Source organism: Suncus etruscus, chromosome 16, assembly GCF_024139225.1.
Source record: "Suncus etruscus isolate mSunEtr1 chromosome 16, mSunEtr1.pri.cur, whole genome shotgun sequence".
NCBI lineage: Eukaryota > Metazoa > Chordata > Mammalia > Eulipotyphla > Soricidae > Suncus > Suncus etruscus.
Genome location: NC_064863.1, coordinates 6,902,556 through 6,929,794, shown reverse-complemented (window position 1 = coordinate 6,929,794; position 27,239 = coordinate 6,902,556). Strand labels below are relative to the sequence as shown.

Here is a 27,239-nt window from a genome sequence, read left to right as displayed (position 1 = left end):
AAGACCAAAATGTCAGTTTGGCTCCAGGAGAGAGATGCTGAAGGCAATGAGATCAGAAACAGGAACATAGTTGCCCCAGGGGAAGAACATCCTCAGAGAAGGACCAAAAGTCTGCCCAGAACTCACATCCCAAAAGACATGTCTGAGAATAAGTGAGGATGATTCACCAGTGGAGAATTCCACATCAGTAACTCTTCAGAGAAAATACCAAAGCAGAGCCAGAAATTGTTCCCCCAAATTTTCAGTCCAGATTACAATTATAAGATCCCTCTGACTTCCTAGGGTAAATGGCACTGGTTCCTTTAGGTCCAGTTTACTGTCTTGAAGAAGCATCTGGAACATTCCAGGTCTCACAGTCACTGACCTGCATACGGTGGAGAGATGAGGTTAAAGAAAAACAGAGGTCAAGGGGTGCACACATTGTGGTGGCCCCTCTAGGTGTGGGAGAATTGGCACAGCCTCACCCCAGGAGACTCTACCTCTCCCCCACCCCACACAAAACACTCTAATGAAAGAAAGTTGACATTAAAAAATATTAATTGAATTACTCTAAAAAGACTTTTTTAACCCCACTGGAAATGCAAAGAGATTTAGAATTATGTGTGAGACGTTAATTACTTAAATCTGACTGAACGGTTGTTTCTATGAATGAATGCACTTAATTAATTTTTCCCTGGGCTTCTTGCTATTTCCTGGCTATAATCTATTTTCTTTTATTCCCCAGGGGCAATAGAAGGACAACAAAAGAAGGAGACAGTGATTTGAAATTCCAGAACTTCAGTCTGTCGAAAAATAGGTCAGAATATTTGCTTGTTTATTAGTAGATGAGTGAAATGCTTTATCCTGTGGCAAATCAGCACTCTCTCTATCTCTCTCTCACTCTCTCTCTCTCTCTCTCTCACACACACACACACACACACAACACAGATGCACACATGCAATGTTGGACGATGCTGCCATAAGTGTTTTGAGCTATTTAATGAAGCCCCAATGCAGAATGAGAAACACATTGAGCAGCTCAGGTGTGTATGCCGGGGAGGGAGGGGCAAAAGCCACCAGGTGGTTTATTGTCACCTGCACCTGAGGCTCTATGTCAACCAGGAAACAAACCTGGGGAACAAACATGCTTCTGCCAGTGAATGATTCCAATGTTAGATCCTGAGGATTAGAACTCCAGACCTCCAAGCAAGGAGACAAAACAAAGGTTTGAGTCCATGAAGTATTCTTGCCTTCATCCCTTCATCTGAGAAAAGTATTTCCTGGGCAATCCTAAACTTTTGCACAAACATGTGGTGGGGAGAAACATGGATCTTACCATCTGAGGGTTCCTAGCCCTTCTCCCAAGCTCAGAACAGAGACACCTTGATATTATGGGGAACAAAAATCCAGTGTTGAAGTCAACTCAGCTTCCTCTGGCCAGATTCTAGGAACCAGTCTGCTCTCATTATGTGTATCCCCCTACACCCAATCAGAATGCCTGCATCAAAATCTGCCCCAGCTGCCTCTGCTTCCAGCGGTCTCTCTCCATATTGAGTATCTCTCCATATTATCCCCATCTTTGTATCCCTATATGAATTTAGCTCAGTTCAGCTACCTAGCATCGGGTCAGTTCTCCCTGAGAGCCCAGTGCTCTGGACCTCTCTAGGCTCCAAAACTTTGCTTAAAGACATTTTTTTTCTTAAGCGGAGTGAATGAATGCCTATAAAACAAAATACCTGAAATATTTTCAAGACCACATTAAAGCAAAGGAAAAATTGTCGCTGTTCTCAGACCTCTTTAATGTTTACATTAAACACATTTGAATAATGCATTTTTCAGTCTGTATTTCTTGCTTTTTGACAATAGCAAAAGATAGAAGATGGGAGAACTAGGAGAATTCCTTCCAATGGAGATGGCTGAAGCAATTACATACATCAAAGTAATATTTACAGCTACATTTGTGGGGTAAAAAAAGAATGTGCATGATTTTTTTCAAAGCAAATTATTTCAGGATGTGTCATAGCATGCTCAAGAGATATTAAAAAAGAGTCACAGACAATATTTCTGCAACCTGTCCCAAACCATTTATAAATCTGATTTTTAATCCCATATACATACAAATTCTATCACTGCATATTTTATAATGCAAGTATTATATGAATATATTAGTACTTGAAATGTATAAATCAAATCAAAATGTCTGAAAACCACGTATTTTGGCCTACTAGCTTTCCTTAGTAAGTATTGAATATATTATTCATTTTTCCACACAGATCAAAATGATGGTCAGCACATGATCAGGTCAGGAAGGGGCTACTGATGGGAAGGGATTGATGATATAGTGTCTCAAACTGGTCACAGTTGGATCCCAGATGATCTACTCACCTGGCCTCAGCACATATATGCATGCATGTCCAATTTGCCTTGTGTGGTCCCTAAATTGTGTTTGCAAAGTGATAGGTGGGCTGTCTTGATCACCAGTGGGTCCTGCTTCCCAGCACAGTTTCTGTGGTTGGGGAATATATGAATTGATCTCTGTAGTGTGCCTAAAAAGTAATAGGTTCTCAATAAATAGCAAATCTGGATTCTGGGCATTCCCCTTGCATCTTCCCCTTATGTTGGGTGCTGTTTGAAATGCTTCAGTGGGGCTTCACTGAGTCCTGATGATAATGCTTCTGCTAGTTCTGTATAAGAGAAAAGAATTTGGTATGGGTGGGTGGGTGGATGGGTGGGTAGATGGATGGACAGACAGACAGACAGACAGACAGACAGACAGATGAATGGATGTATGGATGAGTGAATGAATGGATAGGTGGGTGGGTGGATGAATGGGTGGATGGATATATGGATAAACAGATGGATGGATGGATGGATGGATGGATGGATGGATGGATGGATGGATGGATGGATGGATGGATGGGGAGACATAGAGTAGATAGAGTACAGGTCCCAAACTCATGACAGGGTCATGTGCCATGTAGAGAGTCTTCATGCCAGGAGCATAGCCTTGAAGACAGTAGTGAGCCCCATCTCCAGGGACAGGAATTGCATATCATCTACCCTCCATTCCCAGGGCTAAGAGGAAGACATCAGCCTTCCAAAGACAGAAGTAGGAATGAAGGAACAGAGGTTTAATTGGAGGTTTCCTTTAAAAATGTCAAATGTTATACCTACTAAATTATTAATTAGTATTAAAATTTTAAATAGAGGCCAGAGTGATAGTCCAACAGGTGGAGGGCATTTGCCTTGCATGCAGCCCACCTGGATTTGATTCCTGGCATTCTATATAGTCTTCTGAGCACCACCAGGAAAGATTCCTTAGGACAGAACCAGAAGTAACCCCTGAGCATCACTGCGAGTGGCTCCCAAACAAACAAAATTAAAAATAATTCACAGATATTAAAATCTTTATTTGTACAGAGCCTTAACTATTGAAAACCAAAGAGCTCTGAAGGTCAGCAAGGTACATTCCCAATTCTCAAACTCCCCCGTCACCAACACCAACCTCCCCATAAGAAACCCTGCTCTTGAAAGCTGAAAAAAATCTGAAGGGTCCCAGAAGTGGAGAGAGTGGGAATGGAAGAAAGAGCTGAGGGCAATGGCCAAGGTCTACCTCCATCTGCTATGGCTGGTTGGTTAGTTCAGTGCCGCATTAGGGATGTCATTGTGAACAGCCAAATAGCTTCCCTGTAATTTCCTGGTAAGAGGCAGCCTTCTCACCTGGGATCCATGCTGGAGCAAAGCACAAGGCATATCAAATGTCTATGAAGCGGGCTAGCAGCCTCCTCTTTCATACATCACCCCATGCTTTTAAGCTGCACAGGGTGAGAATATAGGAACTGTGGTGTGCTGTGTAGACAGTGTCCATCTTTCCAGCCAAACTTTTGGCTTGGGACCTAGAACAGTGTTTCAGGTCCCTTCCTTCCTTCTCCCGCCATTGGCAGGCTCAGCTGGAATAACAACCTAATTCCCTGTTGTTTCCTTTGTGAATTCAATGGGCTTGCATTGACGCAGGACAAATCCCGGGATGCAAATTCCCAGGGGGTGGCATGTATGAATGAGCACAGGCACTTTGGGGCCCACTGAGGCAGAGGGGATCAGGTGAGCCACTTTCAGAGCACCTGGACCAGTGGGAGAGTGCTTCTAGCTGCAGAGACATCCCTCAGCACACTGGGGCTGGAACTGGTAAATAAGAAGAAATGGAAAAACAGACCAGCTTAGTGTCCCCTCTGCAACATGGGGAGACACCCCCCAAGTCAGCCTCAGGCCAAGTCTTGCAGGGATCAGAGCTTTGCCCTCTAAATGTCAAAAGTCCTGGGTTCTGCCTCAAGAGTCTGAAGCTTGGGCCATGAAATGAAGGACGCTGCCTTCTAACATGATCAGCTCCTGATTCTAATAACGCACCATTTTGAAGCCATTTTGAGACTCAGGATGGGATCCTAATTTAAAGGCTAAATGAAGCTTGTTCCAGAGTCCCTCTAAGCAGATACCTGGCTTTCAATTCCCCAACAGAGCCTTTTCAGACACCAGATCTTAAGTTTTTTCTTCTCTCCCACTGCCCCCATTATCCCCTGAGGTCCATCAAACAATTCCCGTGCAGTCTTGTGGCAGGACAGTCCACTCTAGGGAAAGACTCAGAGGCTTCATCTAAGACCAGGATGTCAGGGAAGGGGCTTTGTGGATTAAGCATAGCCCCAGATCTCTGGCTGATTTGCAGATTTCTGCAGTATCTCAGTCAAACTCGAAAAGAATGCCAGGACAGCAATGTGAAAGCACTAAGACGGTGTTCCTAGCTATGCTTCTTCAGGCAAAAACCAAAGGACAGGGTACGGACTGGGAGGAAGGTGGGTTCGGACAGTCGCTATCAAACTGGACAAGATATGGACCATCTGAATGCCCCCATCGCCTACCTGTGAGATTCTGAGCAAGGCTATACAGGGATAAAAGGGATCACTTAAAAGTGAACAGAGGACAACAGACAAGAGCTGCCCTTTGGCCTCCTGGGGCTGGGGGCTCCTGTCGGCCCCCGGTTACCAGCAATGCAGGGCTCGGTTAGTCTCCCAGCCACCAAGCAGGCCTCATAAATATTTACACCTGGCCTGTGTTGCGATGCTCAGGTAATTGCTCCTGTGACGTCGTTCCAGGCCCTCGGAGGGCAGGTGTAATTCAAGAGGCAGGGACTGTGGGAGCAGCACAAACAAGCAGGTTCTCCCAGCAGCGTCGCCCAGAATTGTCTAACCGGAGGAGATGGTCACAAGGACATAGTCATCTCTTTGAAAAATAACACAAGGTCACTTCCTTGTGCAGATCACTTCCCGGAACCAGAAACCAAAAATGAAGACTAGGTCAAGACCAAGACCTTCTCCCACCAAGGAAGTGAGACCAAGTGAGGATTGATTCCAGGGCCAAGTAGACAAAACAGTTTCAAAGTGTGGTTTGCTGAATGCTTTGTACAGGATGATTTACAGAAGTCACATAAGCATTCAACCGAAAATACAATTAAACATAAAGACCCGCTGATATAAACATCAACAAATCAATGTAAGATAAAGAACATTCATATCCAGGACATCCCCCCCCCCACATGGATTCTTCACATGATTGAGATTAGAAACTCAGCCAACTCACTCAAAAGACAGTTGGGCTACCCAGTGGTCCTTCCAGGTCCCCTTCATTGCATTTCCCCATGGAAATAGTCAACGACTAAAAAATGCAAGTTATAAGTCACATGACAAGAGTACTTGCCATAGCAAAAATATGGAATAAATGCAGCCTCCCTGTTCGCAAATCAGGGAGCTGGTAAATACTGTTTTTGTGAGTGACAGCTGTTGGATGTGTTCTTAACATCAGGCTTCAATGTGTTCCTTTTCTGTTATATAAATTAGATGACAGCACACATCTTCTGACGCAGTGTCCTTAGGTGGTGCGTGGCACTCACCTAAATGTTACCTGTGGAAATGAGTGACTTTCTCTCATGAGTATTTCCTGCTTCTCTTTATCCCTGGAACAACTGATTCCCTGTAGGGCCTAAAACAACACAATCAAATTCCCTTAGGTCTAGAACAAGACAGGCAGAAGGAAGTCAGGCATAGGGCATGAGGGCAAGGTCTTTGATGACTGCTGCTCTTTAAGGAGATGAGGGGTCATTCTTGGAGGAGGTAAACAGCCAATCGTTGAGGAGATGAGTAGCTGACACTGACATTGTTCTCTTTTTATGCCCTAGGTCGTGGCCTCGAATAAACACTGTCACAGGTGAGTCTGGGGGGCTCCAGATCACCATAGCAGACAGGTGGTAATACCTAGAAATTGCCTTTTCCCCTGTACCTCTAAGGTAGAAAATGGAAATAGGTTTCTATATTAACATCCTGAAAGACATATGTAAAAATGAAAACATACAAAAACTTCACAAAGTCAATGGAAATACAGATGCCCAGGCTTGTCCAGGCCCTGTTGAATCTAGATTCTGCCAAAAATATTTAGCACCAGAGTGCACCACCCAGCCTATGCATTCTTATGAACCAGTGATTATTAAAATATTCATGAAGAGATATAATTTTGGATGCACTCACCTAAGAAGTGGTTCATCAGGAGAATAGCCATAGCATGCCAAAACACTTTGAAATTGTTTATAATTTTCAGCATGCAATTAGTTGAAACTATAGTGGGACTCCACATGACACAAAGCTGGACAGCCATTAGAAATGAGAATTTATGGATATAGATGTGTTATAACTCCATGTGTGTAAGAGAGAAATTTTATGTGTGTAAGAAAAAGAAAGCGGGAGAGAGCAAGAGACTTGACTCTACTGAAGTATTTGTAGTGGTGGTCTTGTTCTAAGAGCGTAATAGTGGCTTTTCTCTTTTGCATATCTGTCTCATTATTTTTCTACAGTGGCAGATATTTCTGTGCTCTGAAACAACCTCTAAAAACACCTTTCCCAGCCCTGGAAGACACACATTCAAAACAGACATGAAAACCTAGTTAATTTGTTGGTGCTAATTCAAGGCATAAGACTGAGACTTATAGAAGAGTGCCATATTTTTCTATAATAAATAAATTAAAGTCACGTTTTTTCTGCCTCCCATTGAATAAAGAATGAAACTAGGGAGATAGTTCTATTTAGAAAGTGGGTCTTTCTTACCCTGAACAGCAAGAATTCTGATCTCTAGTGCCGTTTTCAATTAAAAAGACAAGAAATTCCATTTGCCCAGAAAAACTGGTTCTGTTTTGGGTTGTGTTTGTTGTTGTTGTTGTTGTTGTTGCTGCTGCTGCTGTTTTGTTTTGTTTTAAGCTTTCTAAGGAAGGTGGTCTTGAAGATTGCTTTTTCCCACTTTTACAAGAACTCTACCTAAAGATTTTAGGACTGACTGTACTCGGGGCAGTATATGTAAACATGCAATGTCCCCTACTGGCCCATCTAGATATTGCACTGCTTCGGTGAATTTCGCAGAAGCTTGTTTTTTTCCCCAAGGTTAAAGAAATGATCATCTCCAAAGAAAAAGCCACAACTAATTATGTCATGCAATGAAGGTTTCTTCCTTCCTCGCATCACAGTCAAATGCAGGTGCATGAAAGTGTCTTCACAAACTCTCCTTAGATTATTTCTCCTCTCATAGACATCTCCATCTTTGTGGGTGCCTTGGGAACCCCTGTGTCAATCAATCAATCATGGAGGCAAGAGTGAGAGTATAGTGGGGCCAGGAGGGCCGGCCATAGCCACCTGGCCCGAAGCTGCGGAGAATCCACAGAAAGAGCAAGTGGGTTTGGGGGGCCACACAGCAAGCTTTGCCCCATGTTAGGAACTTAAGGGAAGAAGCAGAGCAGAAACTCTCAAACAGAAACTCATTTCACCTCAAGAAAGTCCCTCCAACTCCAAAGATACTATCTGGGCATTGTAAAGGGTCTGTATTGGGCAGATCTGGGAAAAAGAACCTTCTGGAACAGAGGTCAGCAGGTGCTTAGTCTGTGGCAGTGGTTCAAATATGGGCAGGACTTGGACTGTGGCTTCTGTGGATGGAGTCCCAAGGAGGGAAGAGAACCCAGATGAGCAGATGAGGAGCTGAGATATGGGGACGCTGAGTTCAGGGACCCACAGCAGATGACCTAGGCTGGACTTGAAGGGCCAGCAAGGATGAAACTGATCAATGATCATTTCCAAACTCGTGATTTCTGAAACTTTGCAAAACTCCGAGTGGTTCACCACTAGAGGGGGTAGTGGCACCTAGGGGTGAAGGACAATCGTTTTCCTGGGGAGCAGGGGATTTGATATAAGGAAGCAGTCAGGGGTGCTTCTTTTTATAAAAATGCTTCCAGAGGGAGGCAAGACAGCTCCCCTTGTGTGAGTGGGTGCATGTGAGCACACACACACGCACACACACACACACACACACACACACACGCACGCACATTCACATAGTCTGACCTTGAAGAAGCTCCAAGGATCCTTGAAGACAGCAGAATGAGAGGGAAGAGGTGTTTGTTTGAGCAAAGACAGTGAAACCTTCAGTCAGAGCTCACAATGCATTTCTGAGAGGCCAAGAACATCTCAGCAGACAGGCCTGGCCTTGGCTCAGAGACCAGCAACCTCATAGCCCTCCATGGGGGTGTCACCATATTTTCCCCACTAAAATTATGCACCACTGAAGCTGCTTTTCTACATCACTGGAACCAGCAAAGAGCCTCGGAACTCTGTGCTCACTCGTTCTTTTCAAGCCTAGTTGACTAATGGTTGGCTGCATTCATTTGATTCAGTTCATGAATCAGCATAAATGATTGTTCTTAAAACCTGTGCTCTTCTCTATTAAGGATCTCAGGAAGGCTGGAGTTGGGCTGAGCTGGGCTGAGCTGGGGTCCTTAGAACCCCAAAGTGGTGGCAGCTGCTACCAATTCAAACCACCAGTGCTGGCCTCCTCTCAGCTCATTGTCTCTAGAAAATCCATGTCAATTCAGTTCGTTAACACTTTTCCATGTACTGCTAATTAGCAAATTCCAGAGTATGTTTCCACTCAGCCCAACTCTCACCCATGTGCACATCCCATGCTACACAAGCGAGTACGATTCACAGATGCTGCCTTCCTATTTTGATGTACCAAAGAATAAAAGGGGAAAGGGCAAAAATATTCAGGGAGCCACGATGGAATCAGCCCAAGGGGTCAAGGCGCATATCACTCCACCATCCTCCTTTCTTCCTGGACACAGACCAGGAATTTGCTGTGAAATTCTTAGGAAGCAAAGGAAGAAGGGAAATGATAGTTTCTAGGAGTGGTGCTTTCTATGATGTCGAAATAAACTCATTGCTAAGAAGCACAAAGCTGCTAAATCTTCTACAGATGCTAATAAATAAAAAATGAGGAGCCAGCATGGGAATACCAGGTTGAGAGCGCTTGCCTTACATGCATCTGGCCCAAATGCAATCTCTAGCATGACAGTACCCCCTCACCAGCACTTTTTAAGGTGACCATAGAGTACCCTAACACACACACACACACACACACACACACACACACCATGTGACTGTTGGTAGAGGCCTTTAGATTGGTCCTCATATTGCCTTCTAATTAGATGTATCTTGGTTGGTTCCTTTGGTTTTCTTGTTAAAAAGATGTTTCCCCATTGCCTCTTCATCTGGCTTTGTCCCCTCCCCTTGAGTTGGGCTTTGGTTATCCCAATAAAGGCTACTCAAATGACCTGGAGGGGAAGCTGCCATCTTGGCTCATAGTTCCACATGGTGGAGCAACTGGCTTGTGGGTAAACAGCTAGCTGGCTTGCTGTGTGAGTTTCTGACCTGCTATTCCTTCCCAACTGTGTGTAGATTATTTACTGCATCTCTTGTCCTACCTGGACAAGGGGCATGGGAATCCTCTCATTCTCTGGACATGTGGAACACACAACCTACTATTCAATATGTGACACCAAATTCATAGAACTAACATTGGCTGTTAGCCCAGTTGGCTGAATATTGCCAGAAGTGACCTAGCACTCCATGAATACTGCTTGGGAAGTCCCTCAAAAAAAGGGAAGAAAATGATGATATTTTAGTTGGGGAGGGCCTAAAATGTTTCTCCAAGAAGACCAAGTGCATGAAACAACAAGAAAATTAAAAAAATTGAGCCTCTGGGGAAGAGACAAACCCTGCAGGTCATAGGAGCAAATCTCTGGTGGATTTGCAATCTGAAGATAAAATCAAATGGTCAGAATTAAGCAAGTCACATGAAGTCCCCAGACAGCTCAGCTAGCAGGCCTGAGAGTGAAGTGCAAAGACACAATGGGCCAATATGGATTCATCCCATCCACCAAACCCTTTTCGGGATCCAGCTAAACCAAATTAGTGTGTGGGCCCAGAGATGGGGAGGGCTGAATGAGGAGATAGCTCCCATCCATCCATCTGTCCAGGAGACTAACACATGCATGCCAGGTGATTGCCATCTCATGCCCGACATGAAGATACCCACATTGGTGGACCAAAGTGCCACCATGTTGTCCCTATGCCACTGTCCCCCTTCCTGCAAGAATGTTCTCCTATTACAGAAGATAAGACTTCTTAGCATGGGCTGGATGATGTTCTTTTTTTCTTGGTAGCAACACAGCAGTGAGACTGACATGCTTGAGTATAATTGAATATAATTCACTGAGCACATTCATCTTAGCAAGATGGGCATCCGTCTCTGGAGAACATGAGGGTCCCTGCATTAGTTTACAATCACATTTTTGTCTGTTGTTTTGGTTTAGTTTTTTTGTTTTGTTTTGTTTTGGCAGGCCAGTACCAGACTATTCGTGAGCCTCTTCTTGATTGGGTAAGTCAACCAACCTTTCATACCTGCTTTCATAGTCTTTGCTATTTCCCCAGTATGTGGCTCTTCTCCAAGGATTTTGTGAAGTTGATAACAATTGTTTCCAAATGGCATTTCCTTGCTGACAGGGATAACTGTGTTTCCATTTCTGAGCACAAAATTGTGCCAATTCTTCAGTTATAGAACGAAGCCCCAAAGAAGTAGTTCCATGTGGCCATTGCAAAGCTTGCATCAGGCAAAAATTACTTAATGGGGCATTGTTATGCCCACTTGTTTTGGACAGGATGAGAAAAGCTCTTGTTCACACTTGTGAAGTTTGAAATTGAATCAGGCTTCCTGGAAGTCAAGTTAGTGATGTGAACTGACCATATTAATACGAACTGGAAAATGTCCATTTCCTGTGGATCCATAATTTTGAGGCTAGGAATTTCAACTATGAATAAAATCTCAAGTGTGGATGAATAGTTAAACACATTCATTTATTACTATAATATTTTAAATACTCTGGAATCATATGAGATGCTTCATAATAGAAAAATAATAGACTGTTGTAATCATATTATTAGGCATTAATCATGTTTGCCATAACCTTGAATGGCCAAAGAAAATATTTTACATACCTATTATTAGATATAACATCTAATATGATCATTTTATTGTTATATTATGTGTTTAGCTTTAACATATCTAAAGAAGTACACTATGAGAGAGAAGTAGATTGGTTGTTTAATTGATGGATTGATATATAGTCAATGGTTCTTTGCTGTTTGAAAGACTTCATCAGCAATCTAACGACTTGGAATCACCTTAATGAAACTAGAAGGCATTTAGCTAAGTGAAACAAGTTAAAGAATGACAAACACTATGATCAACCTTATGGAACATTTCAAAAAAAACTCATAAAGAAAGAGATTGGATTGTATTCACAGGGTTCAAAACTGGAGGAAGAGAAATTACATGAAGAAAACTGTAGTTTAAGGTAAATAGGTTCTATGGTATGATCTACAAAATCATGACCCCCATTCCCACTGCTTTAAGAACTTAGCAAGAGAGAAATCGTAGGGAGGACTCATCCCATGGAGGAACGTTTTTTTGTCTTTCCTCCCCTTGCCTTTTTATTGTAACTCTATGAGGATATGAGGAGACATTAACTAGCTATATTATAATAATCACTTCTCAATCTATGCAATCAAGCCAAAGGTCAGACACCTAGAGCTCTTAAAGTCATGTATATCTATTATTTTTATGAAAACTGGAACATCTCCTAATGAAAGCTATGGGTCCTCTTTCAGAACACATACACATACAACCACAAATCAGAGGATGACAACATATATTTTATAACTGGAGAATTATGAGTAACCTTTTAACCTTTAGTTAAACATGCCTGAGACTGCCAGAGATCGATGATAAGTTAATAGATTCATAGATGGGAATGTTGCACTGCTGAAGGGGGTATTCTTTTTGTGACTAAAACCCAACTACAGCCATGTTTGTAATCACGGTGTTTAAAAAAAGATTTTTAAAAGTCCCTTAAAATATAATGCAAAGCAAAAAAACGAGACATCACCTGACCAACTGATTATCTGATCATTTCTGCCATCACTCTACTGTCCTTTGACGCATTAAAATGCCCCCCTCTGGCTCAGGAAAGAAACTTCTCAACAGTTCGGGATGAAGCAGAAGGCTGCAGGGATGAGGACTATGAAGACCCCGAGCTTCACATGGCACAGATGTGGCAAACCATGAGAATCTTGCCCACCCAGCCCCTAAAGGAGTCGGATTATGCAGGTAACACTTGGGAGTCAGCTGACACCTGAGGAGAGCTGTTCATGCTAGGACACTGCACAAATACTCTAGCGTCCACCTGAGTCCAACCACACTGAGTTCAATCCTTGCCTCCATGGATTTCTGGCTATATGCCCTCAAGCAATTCTCTACTTAACACTCATTTTCTCGGTCTGAAATTCTGAGGTGGGGTCTTGCCCTGCCAAGAGTACCTTTGATGATAACATCCAAGATGCATGATTATTTCTCGCCAGGAGTACAGAATCTGAGCTCCATCTCTCCCTCGGTTCTTAGTGTTGTGTGCTCTTGCCAGCAAAGAAACAAAGGAACAAGTGGTGAATGAGTACAGTAAGGTAAACAGGGAGGATGAGGGTAGCTTGGAACTGTGGGGACATGCTCTAGAAGGAAATGATAGTAGAAATGACTCAAAACATGCATGGCAGGGCGGGCGAGGTGGTGCTAGAGGTAAGGTATCTGCCTTGAAAGTGCCAGCCAAGGAGGGACCGTGGTTCGATCCCCCAGCGTCCCATATGATCCCCCAAGCCAGGGGCAATTTCTGAGCGCTTAGTCAGGAGTAACCCCTGAGCATCAAATGGGTGTGGCCCGAAAAAAAAAGCAAAACATGCATGGCTTTGTAAATAGATAATACCAGTTCTTAAACTAAAAACACCTGAGATTAATAGTAGAGAGTTAATAAATGGGTTAATAAGTAGATGTGGTGCATTATATATTTGGGGGCTATGTGGTGTTTGGGGAGATGTTGGGGACTCTGTTTGTGGTTATTTTTATTTGGTTTATTTATTTTTATTTGGTTTATTTCCTTGGGGACACACCTAGCAGTGCTCATGGCCTATTCCTAGCTCTGTGCTCAAGGTGACCCCTGCTGGTCTTCAGAGGGCTATACACGGTACTTCCAAGGATTGGATTCAAGGTCAAAGCCATCACATCTACAGGCAAGACAAGTGCCTTACCTCCTCCCTAATCTTTTCAGTCTCCCGCCCCGACTCATGATATTGAAGACAAAACTGCTGATTTTTCTCTTTCTGGAAAGAAGTGAGTGGTGATTGAACAGAGCAGTTAAGAGAAGTCTTTTTAAGAAGAATCATCCAGGGCAACTGGATGTAGCTCAGCAATAGGGCACTTCCTTGGCATGGGTGAGGTCCTGGGTTCAATCCCTTTCATCAAAAATAAAGAATAAGGGGCCAGAGAGGTGGCACAGAGAGGTAAGGCACCTGCCTTACTGGTGCTAGCCTAGGACAGACCATGGTTCGATCCCCTGGTGTCCCATGTGGTCCCCCAAGCCAAGAGCGATTTCTGAGCTCATAGCCAAGAGTAACCCCTGAGCATCACCGGGTATGGCCTCAAAACAAAAATAAATAAATAAAAAATAAACAAACAAATAAATAAAATAAAGAATAAGGGCTGGAGTGGTAGTACAGCAGGTACAGCATTTGCCTTGCATGTGGCCAGCCGGGCTTCAATCCCAATGATCTGATATGGTCACCCAAGCACGTCCAGGAGTGATTTTTGAGCACAGAGCCAAGTCTGCAAGGTGTGCCTCTCCCCCCACGAAAAAAATAGTAATAAAGACTTAACTTCATGGCCAAATCCGCTCCTTTATCATTAGAGCCTGATCAAAAGCCTCAGCAAGCAGCCTGAACTTTATAGAAAAAAAAGCATCTGTGGTTTTCTGGGCCTAACCTTCAAGATGGATCGCAGGCTTACCTTTGAGGAAAAAACACCTGTGACTCATGACATGTTGAATGGTGGATTGTGTGTTCCACAATCCCCAGAGAAGAGGAGGGATTCCCATGCCTCCTGTCTGGGTAGGACAAGAGACACAGGTCTGGCAGCAACTCTGATGCAGGAAATAATCCACACACAGTTGGGAAGGGATAGCAGGCCAGAAACTAACACCAACAGCTGTTCACTCACAAGCCAGTCACTCCACCACATGAACCCATGAACCTAGATGGCAGCTTCCCCTCCAGGCCACCTGAGTAGACTTTATTGGGATAACCAAAGTCCATCCCCAAGGGGAAGGCAAAAATCAAATGAGGAGGCAATGAAAAAAACATCTTTATTAACAATAAAACCAAAGGAACCAATTGAGAGACATCTAGTTAGAATGCAATATGAGGACCAATCCAAAGGCCTCTACCAACAATGACATTCCTTTGTTCATTTATTCCACTAACCAGAACTTATCTGTACTATTTCCTATATTTTGGTGAGGAACACAAAACACAAAGCATGTTCTAGAGGTTTCCCATCCAACAGCAGAAACAGGCCAAAAAATCTATATGATAGAGAATCTTGGGTGAACACTATGGGAAGAGGAGTTTTCTTAATGTGTGTGGCAGGGGGTGGAGAAAATGTAGGCAGATTTTATTTTAAGAGCAAGACAGCCCATACCTGGAATATAAAGAGAATCTCTTGGGTGGTAGAACCAATGGAGAATATTTGAGTCCAACTTTATTTAGGTGGATAAACCGAGAGAGAAGAAGCATCATTTCTCATCTTGGCTCTGGCTCATCGTCTGTTAGCAGAGGCAGAATTCCATGCTCTGTGCCCACGAAGTGAAAGTGACTCAGGGAACGCATCATTATATGAATCGTGTGTGAATTGCAACATGCTGAACCCGTGTGAGGAGTTACTGTACATTTCTCTTTGTATGTTTGCAGATACGCGCTATTTTATTGATACACCCCTTTCTTTCTACACCAACAACTCTGTCGCCATGGATGGACAAGCTTGGAAGACACGAATGGGACTGAAAGAAGTAAGTAAAGACCACCTGTGATCCATCACATTCAAGGAATGTCTGGGCAGCCACAAGCAATTTCTCCCATCCTCCCAGGCTGGCTCCCTTGGGAATCATTGGGTCCGATGCATTGGGATCCACTGCCGTATTCTAGTTCCAGGAAATGACCTCCATGAAGGCAAAAGAAACATTGAGTAAAGATTTACTATGAGAACCAGAGTCCCAATACAGCAGGTGTGCCTGGCTGACCAGGGTTCGATCCCCAGCATCCCATAGGATACCCCAAGCACTTCCTGGAGTAATTCTTGATCACAAAGCCAGGGGTAAGCCCTAAATATTGCCAGATGTGGCCAAATCACAAAGCCAAGACAGATGTGCGACCCTCATCTCGGGCTTCCCTGACACCTCTCCTTTGCCTCACCCTTTCTCCTGAAGTGGAATTTAAACTAAACGCTTTCCAATTATAACAAAAAATAAATCAAATTAAATAGAGCCTGGATTCTCACTGCAATGTGGACACCTGGAAGTAGGTCGGAAAAAGCTCACACACTCTGAATTGCTCTGTAACATCATGTATACAGGAGGAATCAAAATTCCTACTGCTTTTACTTTAAAAGGTGATTTGGAAGTTACAAAACATAATTGTCAGCAGAAAATAAAGTCCCGGGGTTAAAGTGCTTTCCTTGTATGTAGTCAACTCCAGACTGATCCCCAACAGCCCATATGGACCTCTGAACAGTACCAGGGATTACACCTGAGCACAGAGCCCTGATAACTACTGATGTGACCAAAAATAAAAAATAAAAAAAGGAAGATCATTAAAATACCTCATAAGTACAAATGCTCTAAAGTCTAAACACAGTTGGTGATGCTTAAGAGAGACCCCTGGTGGTGCTTGAGAGAACATATGTGACAACAGGTCTGTGGCATGCAAAGCAAGGTCCTTATTACCTGCTTTACTATCATCATTTAAAAAAAAAAAAAAAGTTGTTGTTTCTAGGCTACACCTGGCAATGCTCAGGAGTAAATCAGAAATCTGAGTACACTCAGAAATCACTAGTGAAGTATTCAGGAATCAGGGGATTACATGGGATGCTGGCAATCAAACCCCAGTTGGCCACATGCAAGGCAAATGCTCTAACCCACTGTACTATCGCATGGGCCCTCAAATTTTATTTTTAATAAAAGATTACCAATGGTTAATTTTCTCAATTCTAAAATGCACTAAATCACCTTCGTAGTTACATGTTTATAGATCATAATATTTCAGTGCATTTCAAGTCAATATTTTCAGTATTGTTATCTCATACAAGTGAGTACTTGTATAATTTACTCTCCCTGGAGAACTATGAGAAAATAAAACCCATTTTGATAAACAAACATGAATAAGTATGATCGTTAGAGCCATATCATATTCCAGTATGGAATTTTTTTATTATTATTTTCTTAGCCATTTGGGTGAAAATACTGTAAAGGCTTTTTAGTATATGCTGTGAAATTTCCTGAAAAAAAAACATTGAAATTTCTTTTTTTAGATGCCCTAGATGGAAATATCCACTTCACAGAACTCTCCCCCAAAAAGGTTATTACTTTTCCATCGTCATTTTTAAAGGGCCAAAGAGCTCACTCAGTGAGTTGGAGAATGACTTTCATCTGCAAGTACCCAGGTTCAATTTCCAGGACTACATGGTTCCCCGAGCACTAAACCAAAACCAACTCAAATTTTAAAAACAAATACAAACATATGTTTTATAAGATATATCACCACTCTTTTTTATTCAGCATATTTGTTAGTGAATGTGAACATGCCTCTGAATATTTATAGTACATTCTCTCTCACACATTATCTGTCACATTTTAATATGTTTAACTTGCAAGTTTCTGTTAATACTGACCAGAAAAAAACTACAATATTTTACCAGACAATGCATTTGCTCAGAACACCTCCAATAGATAAAGTAAAATATTGAACACTTCCCATTTGCACAATCACTGAGTTAAACACTTGAATCACCCACTGGACAAATTCTAAAGTCTATATTCAGGACCTTACAGAACTTAAGGAGCTTGCTTTTCATGTGGCTGACCCCAGTCACCTCATATGTTCCCTCATATAAAATCTAAGCACAGAATTAAGCACAGAAGTAAACACTGCTTAGGCACCAAGTACTGAAAAAAAAAGTATTTATTGAGGGCTAGTCCCTCCAAAAAATGTATGTTGAGTGACTGCCATGAATGTCCAGAAATGCATCAGGAAACTTAGATCCTAGTGAAAAGAGAGCTTTAGCCAATCAACTAGTAGCAGATCAATGATAGGGAAGTTTGAAAATAATTAGTGTACATTTTATTCAAGGGGGTCTTTATGAATAGAGATGGGAATGTCAAAGTGAAATAACCATGAGACATGGCCATTCTTTTTATTAGCTGTGTTGCTAGGTCAGTTGAGCACCCTGTCTGAGCTTTCCTGACTAAGAATAACATCTCAGCTCTCAGGAGATGAGACAGGCTCTGTGTGCAGAGCATCTCCATGAGGACAGTATTGGTGGAGGCCTTTGGATCTGTCCTTATATTGTCTTCTAATTAGATATCTCAATTGGTTCCTTTGGTCTTCCTGTTAAAAAGATGTTTTCCCATTGCCTCCTCAATTGGCTCTTTCCCTTCTCTTGGGTCTAGGCTATGTTTTTCCCAAAAAAGGAAGGCTTTGAAGGCCTGAAGGGGAAGCTGCCATCTTGGCTCATCATTCCATGTGGTGGGATGATTGGCTTGTGGGTGAACAGCTTGCAGTGTGAGTTTCTGGCCTGCTATTCCTTCTTAACTGTGTGTGGAGTATTTCCTGCGTTGGAATTGCTGCTGAACCTATGTCTCATATCCTACCCATACAGGGGGCATGGGAATCCCTCCTCATCTCTGGGGATTGTGACACGTACAACCCACCCTTCAACAGACAGGATGGAGCCACCCTCAGCTCAGTGTCACTCTGCAAGAGATACCTGCTGGGTTTTGGTTATATGAGTGGACATGATCAAATAAATAAGTGCAATCAGCTGACTAGTATCTTGAAAATATGAGTAGCATTTGTGAAATAGGACAAGAGATACAGGTTTCCTTCCAATCAAAGTCTGTGCAGTCACATGGAAACCTTTTGCTTCTATCCTTTGATTTCTCCTGTGACTCCTCTGTTTTCTCATAATTTAGCATTGTTGCAGTACCTGGTAAGTGCCGATGAATAATCCTTCAATAGAAAAATGGGAACAGCCCCAGGGCTAGAGCAGGAAATATTCTTGGGCCTGAAATCCTATGTCAACTACCAATCATAAGCCATCCAATGTTAACTACCATTGAATAGGGAAAAAGCAAATGCAAAAAAAAAAATTTCACTAATAAGATATTGTGGAATTTGGTTGCTAAAGAAAAAAGTAGAAATAGTAGATGTTCCCATTTTTTTCTTTTGTGTTTTGGTTTGGGGGCCACACCGAGCAGTGCTCAGGGCTAACTTCTGACTCTGTGATACTCCTGGAAGTCCTGGGGGAGGAGGGTAATAAGGGATACCAGGGATCAAACCTGGTCAACAGCATACAAGGCAAATGCCCTCCTCTCTGTACTATTGCTCTGGCTTCTGAACACTTTTCTGTCATCACCTTCCAAGGTTTCTGCTTCCATCTTAACATTGTGTTTTCATGTGCCATGCTTGTAACTAACTGCTCACACGCATGTGTTGATCTTGCAGAATGAGCAGAACAGGGGGAACTAAGTCCTTTAAATTTGAGACTTTAACTAGAGTGGCAGAATACAAGGTGGTTTCACAATTACGAATTGAAAGGTGATGTAGCCTTGTTGTCTTGTGCAGGTGGAGAGACCCATTGCCAAGGACTTCAGAAACCAACATGGAAACGGTAAGAACATTCCACAAACTTGGATTCTCCAAGCGCTTGGATTCTACAAGCACTTAGGCTTGTAGTCTTGGATTTTCTTGAGCAAACTGACCTCTCAAGCTTTCCTCCTTTAATAACTAATTTTACAGCTTGTACTTCTTAAGTGCTTTAATCACCTTACCTTATTGATAAAGAAATTGATTGTGAAGACTGGTCTGAATTTTTCTGCCATTCCAGAAAGCAATTGCTGCATTGACACATATAGATTTCATAAAAATATTACTATGTTCTTTCTCTGAGCAGCCCCCCTGTAAGACCACAACAAGGTAGAAATCTAATTTGAACATGTTGATTAATTAATAGGAAAACAGATTTGAGAGCTCCAGACAGAGAAACTCAATTTGGAGTTGAAGACACGGAAATGAGAGTGAAAGGAAGTAATGCATGTCAGTGGTGCCCACGGCACAGTGGAGGATGGCCAGAGAAATTTAATTGGATCGCATCCCTTCTGGCTTCCTTCATCAGTAACTCCCCATGTCCCATCCTCTCTCACAACATCATCTCAGTGGAAAAGATGACAGTGACATGATTCACATTTCCCAACAATCAAAACATCTCAAATCCACCTTTAACATGTCCAATATAACCATTTCTACATAGTGCTCATGCCTCATTGTCTTGGATGGGAAAGTGTAAGTCTGAGTCTTAATAGGAAGCAAATGGCACATGTAAATGAGGCTACGTTAAGTAACTTCATTAACAAATGAAGTTTGGACTTAAGAAAGTGAGGTTCATCATACCCCCGTCAAAGTGATGTAAGGATAGCCAATCACAGTCACAGATAACACTAAGGGGCCAACCACCTCGAGGGTCAGGTCTTTGGGGACCAAGCTCAACCTCAAGGTTCTCTCTACTCTCCTGAGGTGGAAGTAGTGAAGTGAAGGGTCATACTGAAGTTTCCAACTACTAAATAGAGTGGTTCCATTGCCAACCAGCATCCAATTAGAGGTGTGGTCCAAAAGTCACCCCTTTAACAAACCAGTCTCCCTCTTTTACCTAAGAAATGTCAAGGAAGTAGGACCCATGTTCCAGGCAAAGATGAACTGTATATCCATGCACATATTTACCCAGAGACCATCCCCCAAGGATGTTGACATTTTGCGGGAGAGGCATACCCAGTGACATTCAGGAGTTACTCCTGACTCTGCACTCAGAAGTTACTCCTGGCAGGCTCGTGGGACCATATGGGATGCTGGGGGGATGGAACGTGGGTCAACCACATGCAAAGCAAATGCCTTACCCACTGTGCTATTGCTCTGGCCCCAGATGGTGGTTGGCATTGTTAACCAAACCTGGCACGGTAAAATAGAAGAAATTAAAGTTGACAATTATAGAAAACATTTCAATCAACTATGTAACTTAGCTAAAGTTCAAGCTCTTCAGGCCTATGTCCCTATAGACTATGAAAATTAAACTAATTTTTCTCTGAGCTTCCTGATTTTCTAAGCCCAACCAGCACAACAAAAGTGAGGGGCCTATGCACCTTTTTGTACTATTAATTGTTCCTTATCAAAATTAAGCAACCTTATTCCTTAGGGAAAACAACAAGACATAATATTCAGACTTAAGTTGGTGCTGTCTGTTTTATAGAGGCAGTTAGCCCATACCTGGCTACAAAAATACAGCTGTTTTTAAAGGGAAGCCCAGTATAAAATGAAATGAAAACTAAGAAGAACTCTTTGGGGATGCAAGACTCACAGAAGTTAAGTCTGAGAGGTTGGAGTGATAGTTCAGTGGGGAGAGTATTTGCCGTGCATGTGACTGACCCAATATGGTTTCTTTAGCCCAGCAGGAGTGACCCTGAATATTGGGCCATGAGTGAGCCCTGAACACCACCAGGTGGGGCTCAAAGTCCCCACCAAAAAAAAAGTTTAGTCTCATGGGGACTGGCTGACATATATGTGAAACTCCTTCCAAAGGGTTCCTTTTATATTCCTTTTCCAGCTATCCCTTTTGGTCCTTCCATAATTGATGGTTCTCCATTACCATTGAGAGCTGTGAGGCACTATACAGAGAAGGAAGCTGAAGGCAGGAAATTAATATGAATGCCCCCATTTTTTTTAGAATCAACATCTTTCTGAAAAATGCTTGAATGATTTATGTGTTTATTCCAAATCCCTGTATTTCTGATGCGAAACCATTCTCAGATAATTTATTCATTCTCACAAAATGTCATAGAAAAAGCATATTGCTTAGTAAAGTAATGGCAGGATGCTATGGTGATATTTTTCATCAAGTTGAGCAGCTATAGATTTATGTTAATGCACATTTTGTGTCATTTTTCTTCAATAATATTCTGACATTATCTGAAAACTGTCAGATTTCAAGAACTTATCTTCTTTGATGTTTGACTTTTTGTTTCCAATTCCTGAAAAATGGGTAAAAGTTTATTTGAGAGTCATGCAGTCAAATAGTTGTCTTGTGATGAACTTGAAGTGTCTGCCTGGATCCAGACAAGATCATTTTCTTTATAGCCAAGAATACTGTACTATTCATATCTGCTGTTTTTTTGGCTTCTTAATGCTGAGAATAAAGAGGACTGAAATGAATTTCTTTTTTTTTTCCTTGAATGTGAACCAAGCACAAAAGCTAAAGCAATTTCCTTTGAGGTGGCAAGCAACCCCTATTCGAGAATGAATGAATAAAGAAATACAACAAACTAGTCAAGAAAAGAGAATTATGCATAGGTGACTGAGCATATACAGCCTGAAACATGAGCCAGAAACAAGTAGCAAAATAGAATTCCACATGATGCTTCTCCAAAGACATTTCTACCTAGGCTTCTTTTTATGTGAGTGGGTGCCAAAGAAATTAGAATCAAAGACTTCATCTAGGGGCAGGGTAGCAAATAAAGGTGCTTGTCTTGTACACAGTCATCCCAGTATCCTCTCCCAGACACTGCATGCAGTCCCTTGAACATCGCCAGAAGCCCTGAGCACCACAGGATTTTATCAAATATGCAAGCGCACACACACACACACACACACACACACACACACACACACACACATACACACACATACATATATATATATATATATATATATATATATATATATATATATATATATATATATATATATATATATATATATAGTTAATCTGGTCAAACTCCCTAGTTTCATGCAAGAAACCCTAGCAAGAAAAGCAACCAGATACATTTTCTAGATAGTCACAGTCAACCAGAACCTGGCATGCTACTGCCTACAGCAATGTTCCCAGGCTTTGACTCTGTTTCTCCTACCAAAAATTTATCCCACAAACGTTCTCTCCTGTTTTGTCACTGATAAGCCACTCGCCGAAACTATGCCAGGCTTGGTGCCAAAGAGATGAAATGATGGGTGATACTGGCCTCTAGTGGCAAATTGTGGTAACGTAAGACTGAGCCCAAAAATGCCAATTGGCACCTTTCATGGTACCTGGGCTTCTTAAACTTTCCCACTTGAGACCCCTTTGCTCTGGGGAAAAAAAAAACGTTTATGCAACCCCCTAAGGTATATATAGAGATTCAAATCAAACAATTAAAGATACTATAAGTAAGCTAATTTGAAAAAAATTTTCCACAGCCCTTACATTCAGCTACATAACTTACTATTTTACCATAAGCCATAGTTTAAGAAACCACTCAATAGATTTCATACATCTTTAACAAAACAGCAAGCCATGAAGTTGATGAGAAATTAGTTTAATATTATCCTTGGGCCAAAGACATTGTAGAGCAGAAAAGGCACTTGCCTTGCATGCCACCAACCTGCCTTCAGTTCCCAGCACCATCTATGGTCTTCCTAGCCCTGGAAGTGATCCCTGAGTCAGGAGAAAGCCCTGAGCAACACCGAGCATGTGGTCCAAATAAATAAATAAATAACCTAGAGTTCATGTTACAGACTTGGTAAAACACACACACACTAGCACACACAACTGAAATAAAAAGGCTCAGAGAGGGCCAGAGAGATAGCATGGAGGTTGGGCATTTGCCTTGCATGCAGAATGATGGTGGTTCAAATCCCAGGATCCCTTATGGTCCCTCGAGCCTGCCAGGAGCAACTTCTTTCTTTTTTTTGGGGGGGGGCACACCGGTTTGATGCTCAGGGGTTACTCCTGGCTAAGCACATAGAAATTGCCCCTGGCTTGGGGGGACCATATGGGACAGGGAATCGAACCGTGGTCCTTCCTTGGCTGGTGCTTGCAAGGCAGACACCTTACCTCTAGCGCCACCTCACCGGCCCCAACCAGGAACAATTTCTGTGTGTAGAGCCAGGAGTAGCCCCTGAGTGCTGCTGGGTGTGACTCCCCCCTCCCAAAAAAAAGAAAGGCTCAGAGACAGTACATAGGTTAAGGTGCATGCCCTGCATGTGACCAATCCGGGTTCTATCCCTGATACCCCACACGATTCCATGAACACTGCCAGGAGAATTTCCATAGCATAGAGCCACGAACATGACTGAGCATTAGCAACTATGGTCCCAAAAAGGTGGGGGGGAGGTGAGGATGACTCAGAAGAGAAACATTCATAAACCATTTGATGTCACATATACTGTTTCTACAGGGAAATACAGACTAAACACCAGAGAAGAAATTAACAGCTAGCACTGTGCCCTATGATCACTGCTATGATTGAAGTCAGTTTATTTTAAACTATGCAGGGTCAAGACCCTGAATCACACCATCTCAGCTATTAGTAGCCTGTAGTCCAGCTGGTCAGTTTTGTAACTAACTACATGTAAAACGAACCAGGGTGCTGGTCCATGCTGAATTCTGTCTGTGGAGCATGCCCCAGAATAGAAGGTACTGAGCTGAGGTACAAGACAGTGCCTCAGGGGAAGTTCTTGACAGGTGGTTTTGATTGTTTAATTGTTTAGTAATATTTTTACTTAAGCACCACGTTTACAAACATGTTTGTAGTCAAGAACACCCGCCTTCACCAGTACAACCGCTACCAATGCCTCCCATATCGGCCCCCCCCCACCGACCCCCTGCCTGTATTCAAAACAGGCATTCAATTTCTCTCACTCTCTAACTGAACTCTCCACTCTTTGTGGTAAGCTTCCTATCATGTGGCTGGACATTCCAGATCTCATCTCTATTGTCTCTGTGTATTATTACAATAATGTGTCTTATTTTTTTTTTTTTTTTTTGGTTTTTGGGCCACACCCGGCGGTGCTCAGGGGTTACTCCTGGCTGTCTGCTCAGAAATAGCTCCTGGCAGGCACGGGGGACCATCTGGGACACCGGGATTCGAATCAACCACCTAGACCGGCTGCTTGCAAGGCAAACGCCGCTGTGCTATCTCTCCGGGCCCTTCTTATTTTTCTTAAAACTCACAGATGAGTAAGACTATTCTGTGTCTGTCTCTCTCCCTCTGACTTATTTCCCTCAGCATAATTATGACTATTATGTGGAATGACGTGTTTATATTTGTTTATATTTGGAAGCAGTGGAAATGCACTGCCTTTGGAGACAAGTAGATCTGGCTGGGTTCAAATCCCAACTTTACTGGACAGCAAAAAAAAAAAGTAGAAAGGATCTATTTAACCAGAAGAATGGGAATCTGGGTGAAGCAGACTGTGTGAGCATGTATCTGGGGTTGATTGCATTAGGATTGTGGTTAGTTCAGGACACATGGTGCTCAGGATTCCAAGGAGATAGAGTTGGGGGGAAGAAATAAGAATCACCAATAAGAAGAGCTCATTCCGTTGAACCCCATCCATTGACTCAAGACAGCCCGGCAGAGAGGATTCGTATTTATTCGGAATCCAATAAGAATCCTCAGCACCATAGATTATCCCCCAAGTACTGCTGGGAGGAGTCACTCCTGAACACAGAGCCAGCACAGGAATAGCAGTTGAGTCCCTCCAGTCATGGAACAAAAACAAAGCAAATAAAGAGCTTCACGGGAGAAGTGGTTCTATGGGTCATCTGGTAAGTTGACTGGCTAGAATCCAATGTTCATCCAGTAAGGACAATATTTCCTGGGCTTTACCTCACTGTTCCACCATGCAAATGACCACCGGAAGGCCACATGGCCAGGTAGCCCTTTGTGAAAATTAGACTAGGCATCAGTCACTTGGGCCACACCCAGTGAAAAGTTAGTTGAGCAAAGAATTGGTTGGATTTGGATCCCAGGTGGGCTGGGCTGGGCTGAGGTGGGCTTCCTTTGTCAAAGCAAGAAGATGGACTTCAAGAAGTTCACTTTAAGAAGGTGGACTGGCGTAGATAGGCACCATGGCCTGATTCTCAAGGGCCTGCCATGCTATTCTATCTCCCCAGAATGGAAATATCTACAAGAGTCTCTTTTGTCATCTCTTTTTGCCACCTCTCATTCTAAGTTTCTGTCTACACACACACACACACACACACACACACACACACACACACACACAATGGGTACAAACTCACCTCCTCCAGTTTAAAAGTACAAGCTGCCAGACACATGCTGGGTGAAGAGCATATTTATTGCCTATTCTTTCTTCATTTAGGTAATCTGGGTCCAGCCATATTCAAATGTATGATTTTGAGGTACAAAGACTCTGCACTCTACCGCCTCCAAGCTCACCAAGACCTTCTGCTACCTGCCTTCACTCCCTCTCCTCTTCGCATTATTTGGCCATCAGTTTTCTATCCCATGACGCAGGGATTACTCATTACTCAGTCCTGTCTATTCCTTGTCTCATCTCTCTCTATTCCACAGATGAGTGAGATCATCTGGCAGATTTCCTTCTCCCTCTGATTTACCTTACTTATACATGACACTCTCCACTTCGTTCTATGTTGCTATGAACTGTGTGATTTCATCTTCTCTTCTGGCTGCTCAGGATTCCATTGAGTATCCAGTAAGACTTCTTAATCCCATCAATGATCAATTGAATTGGGTTGTTTCCATCTCTTGACCATCATGCTGAGCCACAGGGTAGATTTATCTAATTAAAGCCTAGTCCTAAGAATTGTCAAATATAATGGAGTCACCTCAAGACAACCCTGTGGCTCACTAGAATGGCATCTCCAGAAACCCAGCTTCAACTTCATCTCTCCAACCCTGTTGTTAAATTCAGAAAATCATCTCCCTTGAGCGGGCCTCTGTGGCCTCTGTAGAAACAGAATAGAATGTCATAGTCACTACCTTTGCGTGAGTCCATAGGCATGGTGCATGCACACAAATCCACCCATCCATACACCTGCTCTCCCGACTCAGTTTTGGGTTTTCCCATCACCCAATTTTATACCCTTACCCCTGTCTCTGAGTATCCAGCTCAGCAGAAATGTCCTCTCTCAGGATGAATTTCTAAAGACATTCCATTCCACATGGTGTCTCTTCCTCATACCCCAGCATGGGCTGTTGAAGGACATGTCCAATCAGTTCTAAAAAATTAGGCCCTCTGATTGGGCTGTCAGAGCTAGTAGGCTCTGCGTTCACTTTGCCTAAGTCAACACCCACCCAAATAATTGATTTAAGTCATTTTTCGCTGGTCTTCACTTCTGAACATTTCCAGAGACTTCAAAAGGTTTCTCCAAAGGGCCTTGTCAAAAATGCATTAGCCATTTGGCTCAAAAGTTGCTTCTTTGGATTCTTCCATAGTCATCTTCCAAAGTCCTAATGGTTTGCATTCATATATCATAAAGCTCTTAGATACCATAAATGTTATAATTGAGGCCAAGTTGTATCTAATTTTTTCAGAGTCTATTTCTTTAATTACAGAAAATTACTCTAATGGCCTACTTCTAAAATTGATTTTACCTATCATACTTTATAAAGGGCATTGCATATACTTAGCAAAAATTCAATAACTGCTAGTAAAAAAACAAAAATATTAATCTTATAATCCAAGAAACTTTATTTTATTTTATGCATTTTTAAGCCATAGAAACTCAATCACGGGGGCCGGGCGGTGGCGCTAAAGGTAAGGTGTCTGCCTTGCCAGCGCTAGCCTAGGACGGACCGCGGTTCGATCCCCCGGTGTCCCATATGGTCCCCCAAGCCAGGAGCGACT

The 27,239-nt window shown here is 42.6% G+C and overlaps 1 protein-coding gene across 1 annotated transcript in view; it reads left to right on the top strand.

The window, feature by feature from the left end:
- Window positions 1-719: 719 nt before the first annotated feature.
- The window catches only part of CLNK (cytokine dependent hematopoietic cell linker), a gene marked incomplete at its 5' end in the record, with an annotated part of 73,529 nt that continues 47,009 nt past the window's right edge, over window positions 720-27,239 (top strand). Inside the window, 6 exons of the mRNA XM_049790226.1 lie at window positions 720-796; window positions 6,203-6,231; window positions 10,736-10,773; window positions 12,420-12,561; window positions 15,243-15,340; window positions 19,170-19,215. Of these exons, the coding sequence (XP_049646183.1) occupies window positions 720-796; window positions 6,203-6,231; window positions 10,736-10,773; window positions 12,420-12,561; window positions 15,243-15,340; window positions 19,170-19,215 (430 nt within the window). The remainder of the gene's footprint in view (window positions 797-6,202; window positions 6,232-10,735; window positions 10,774-12,419; window positions 12,562-15,242; window positions 15,341-19,169; window positions 19,216-27,239) is intronic.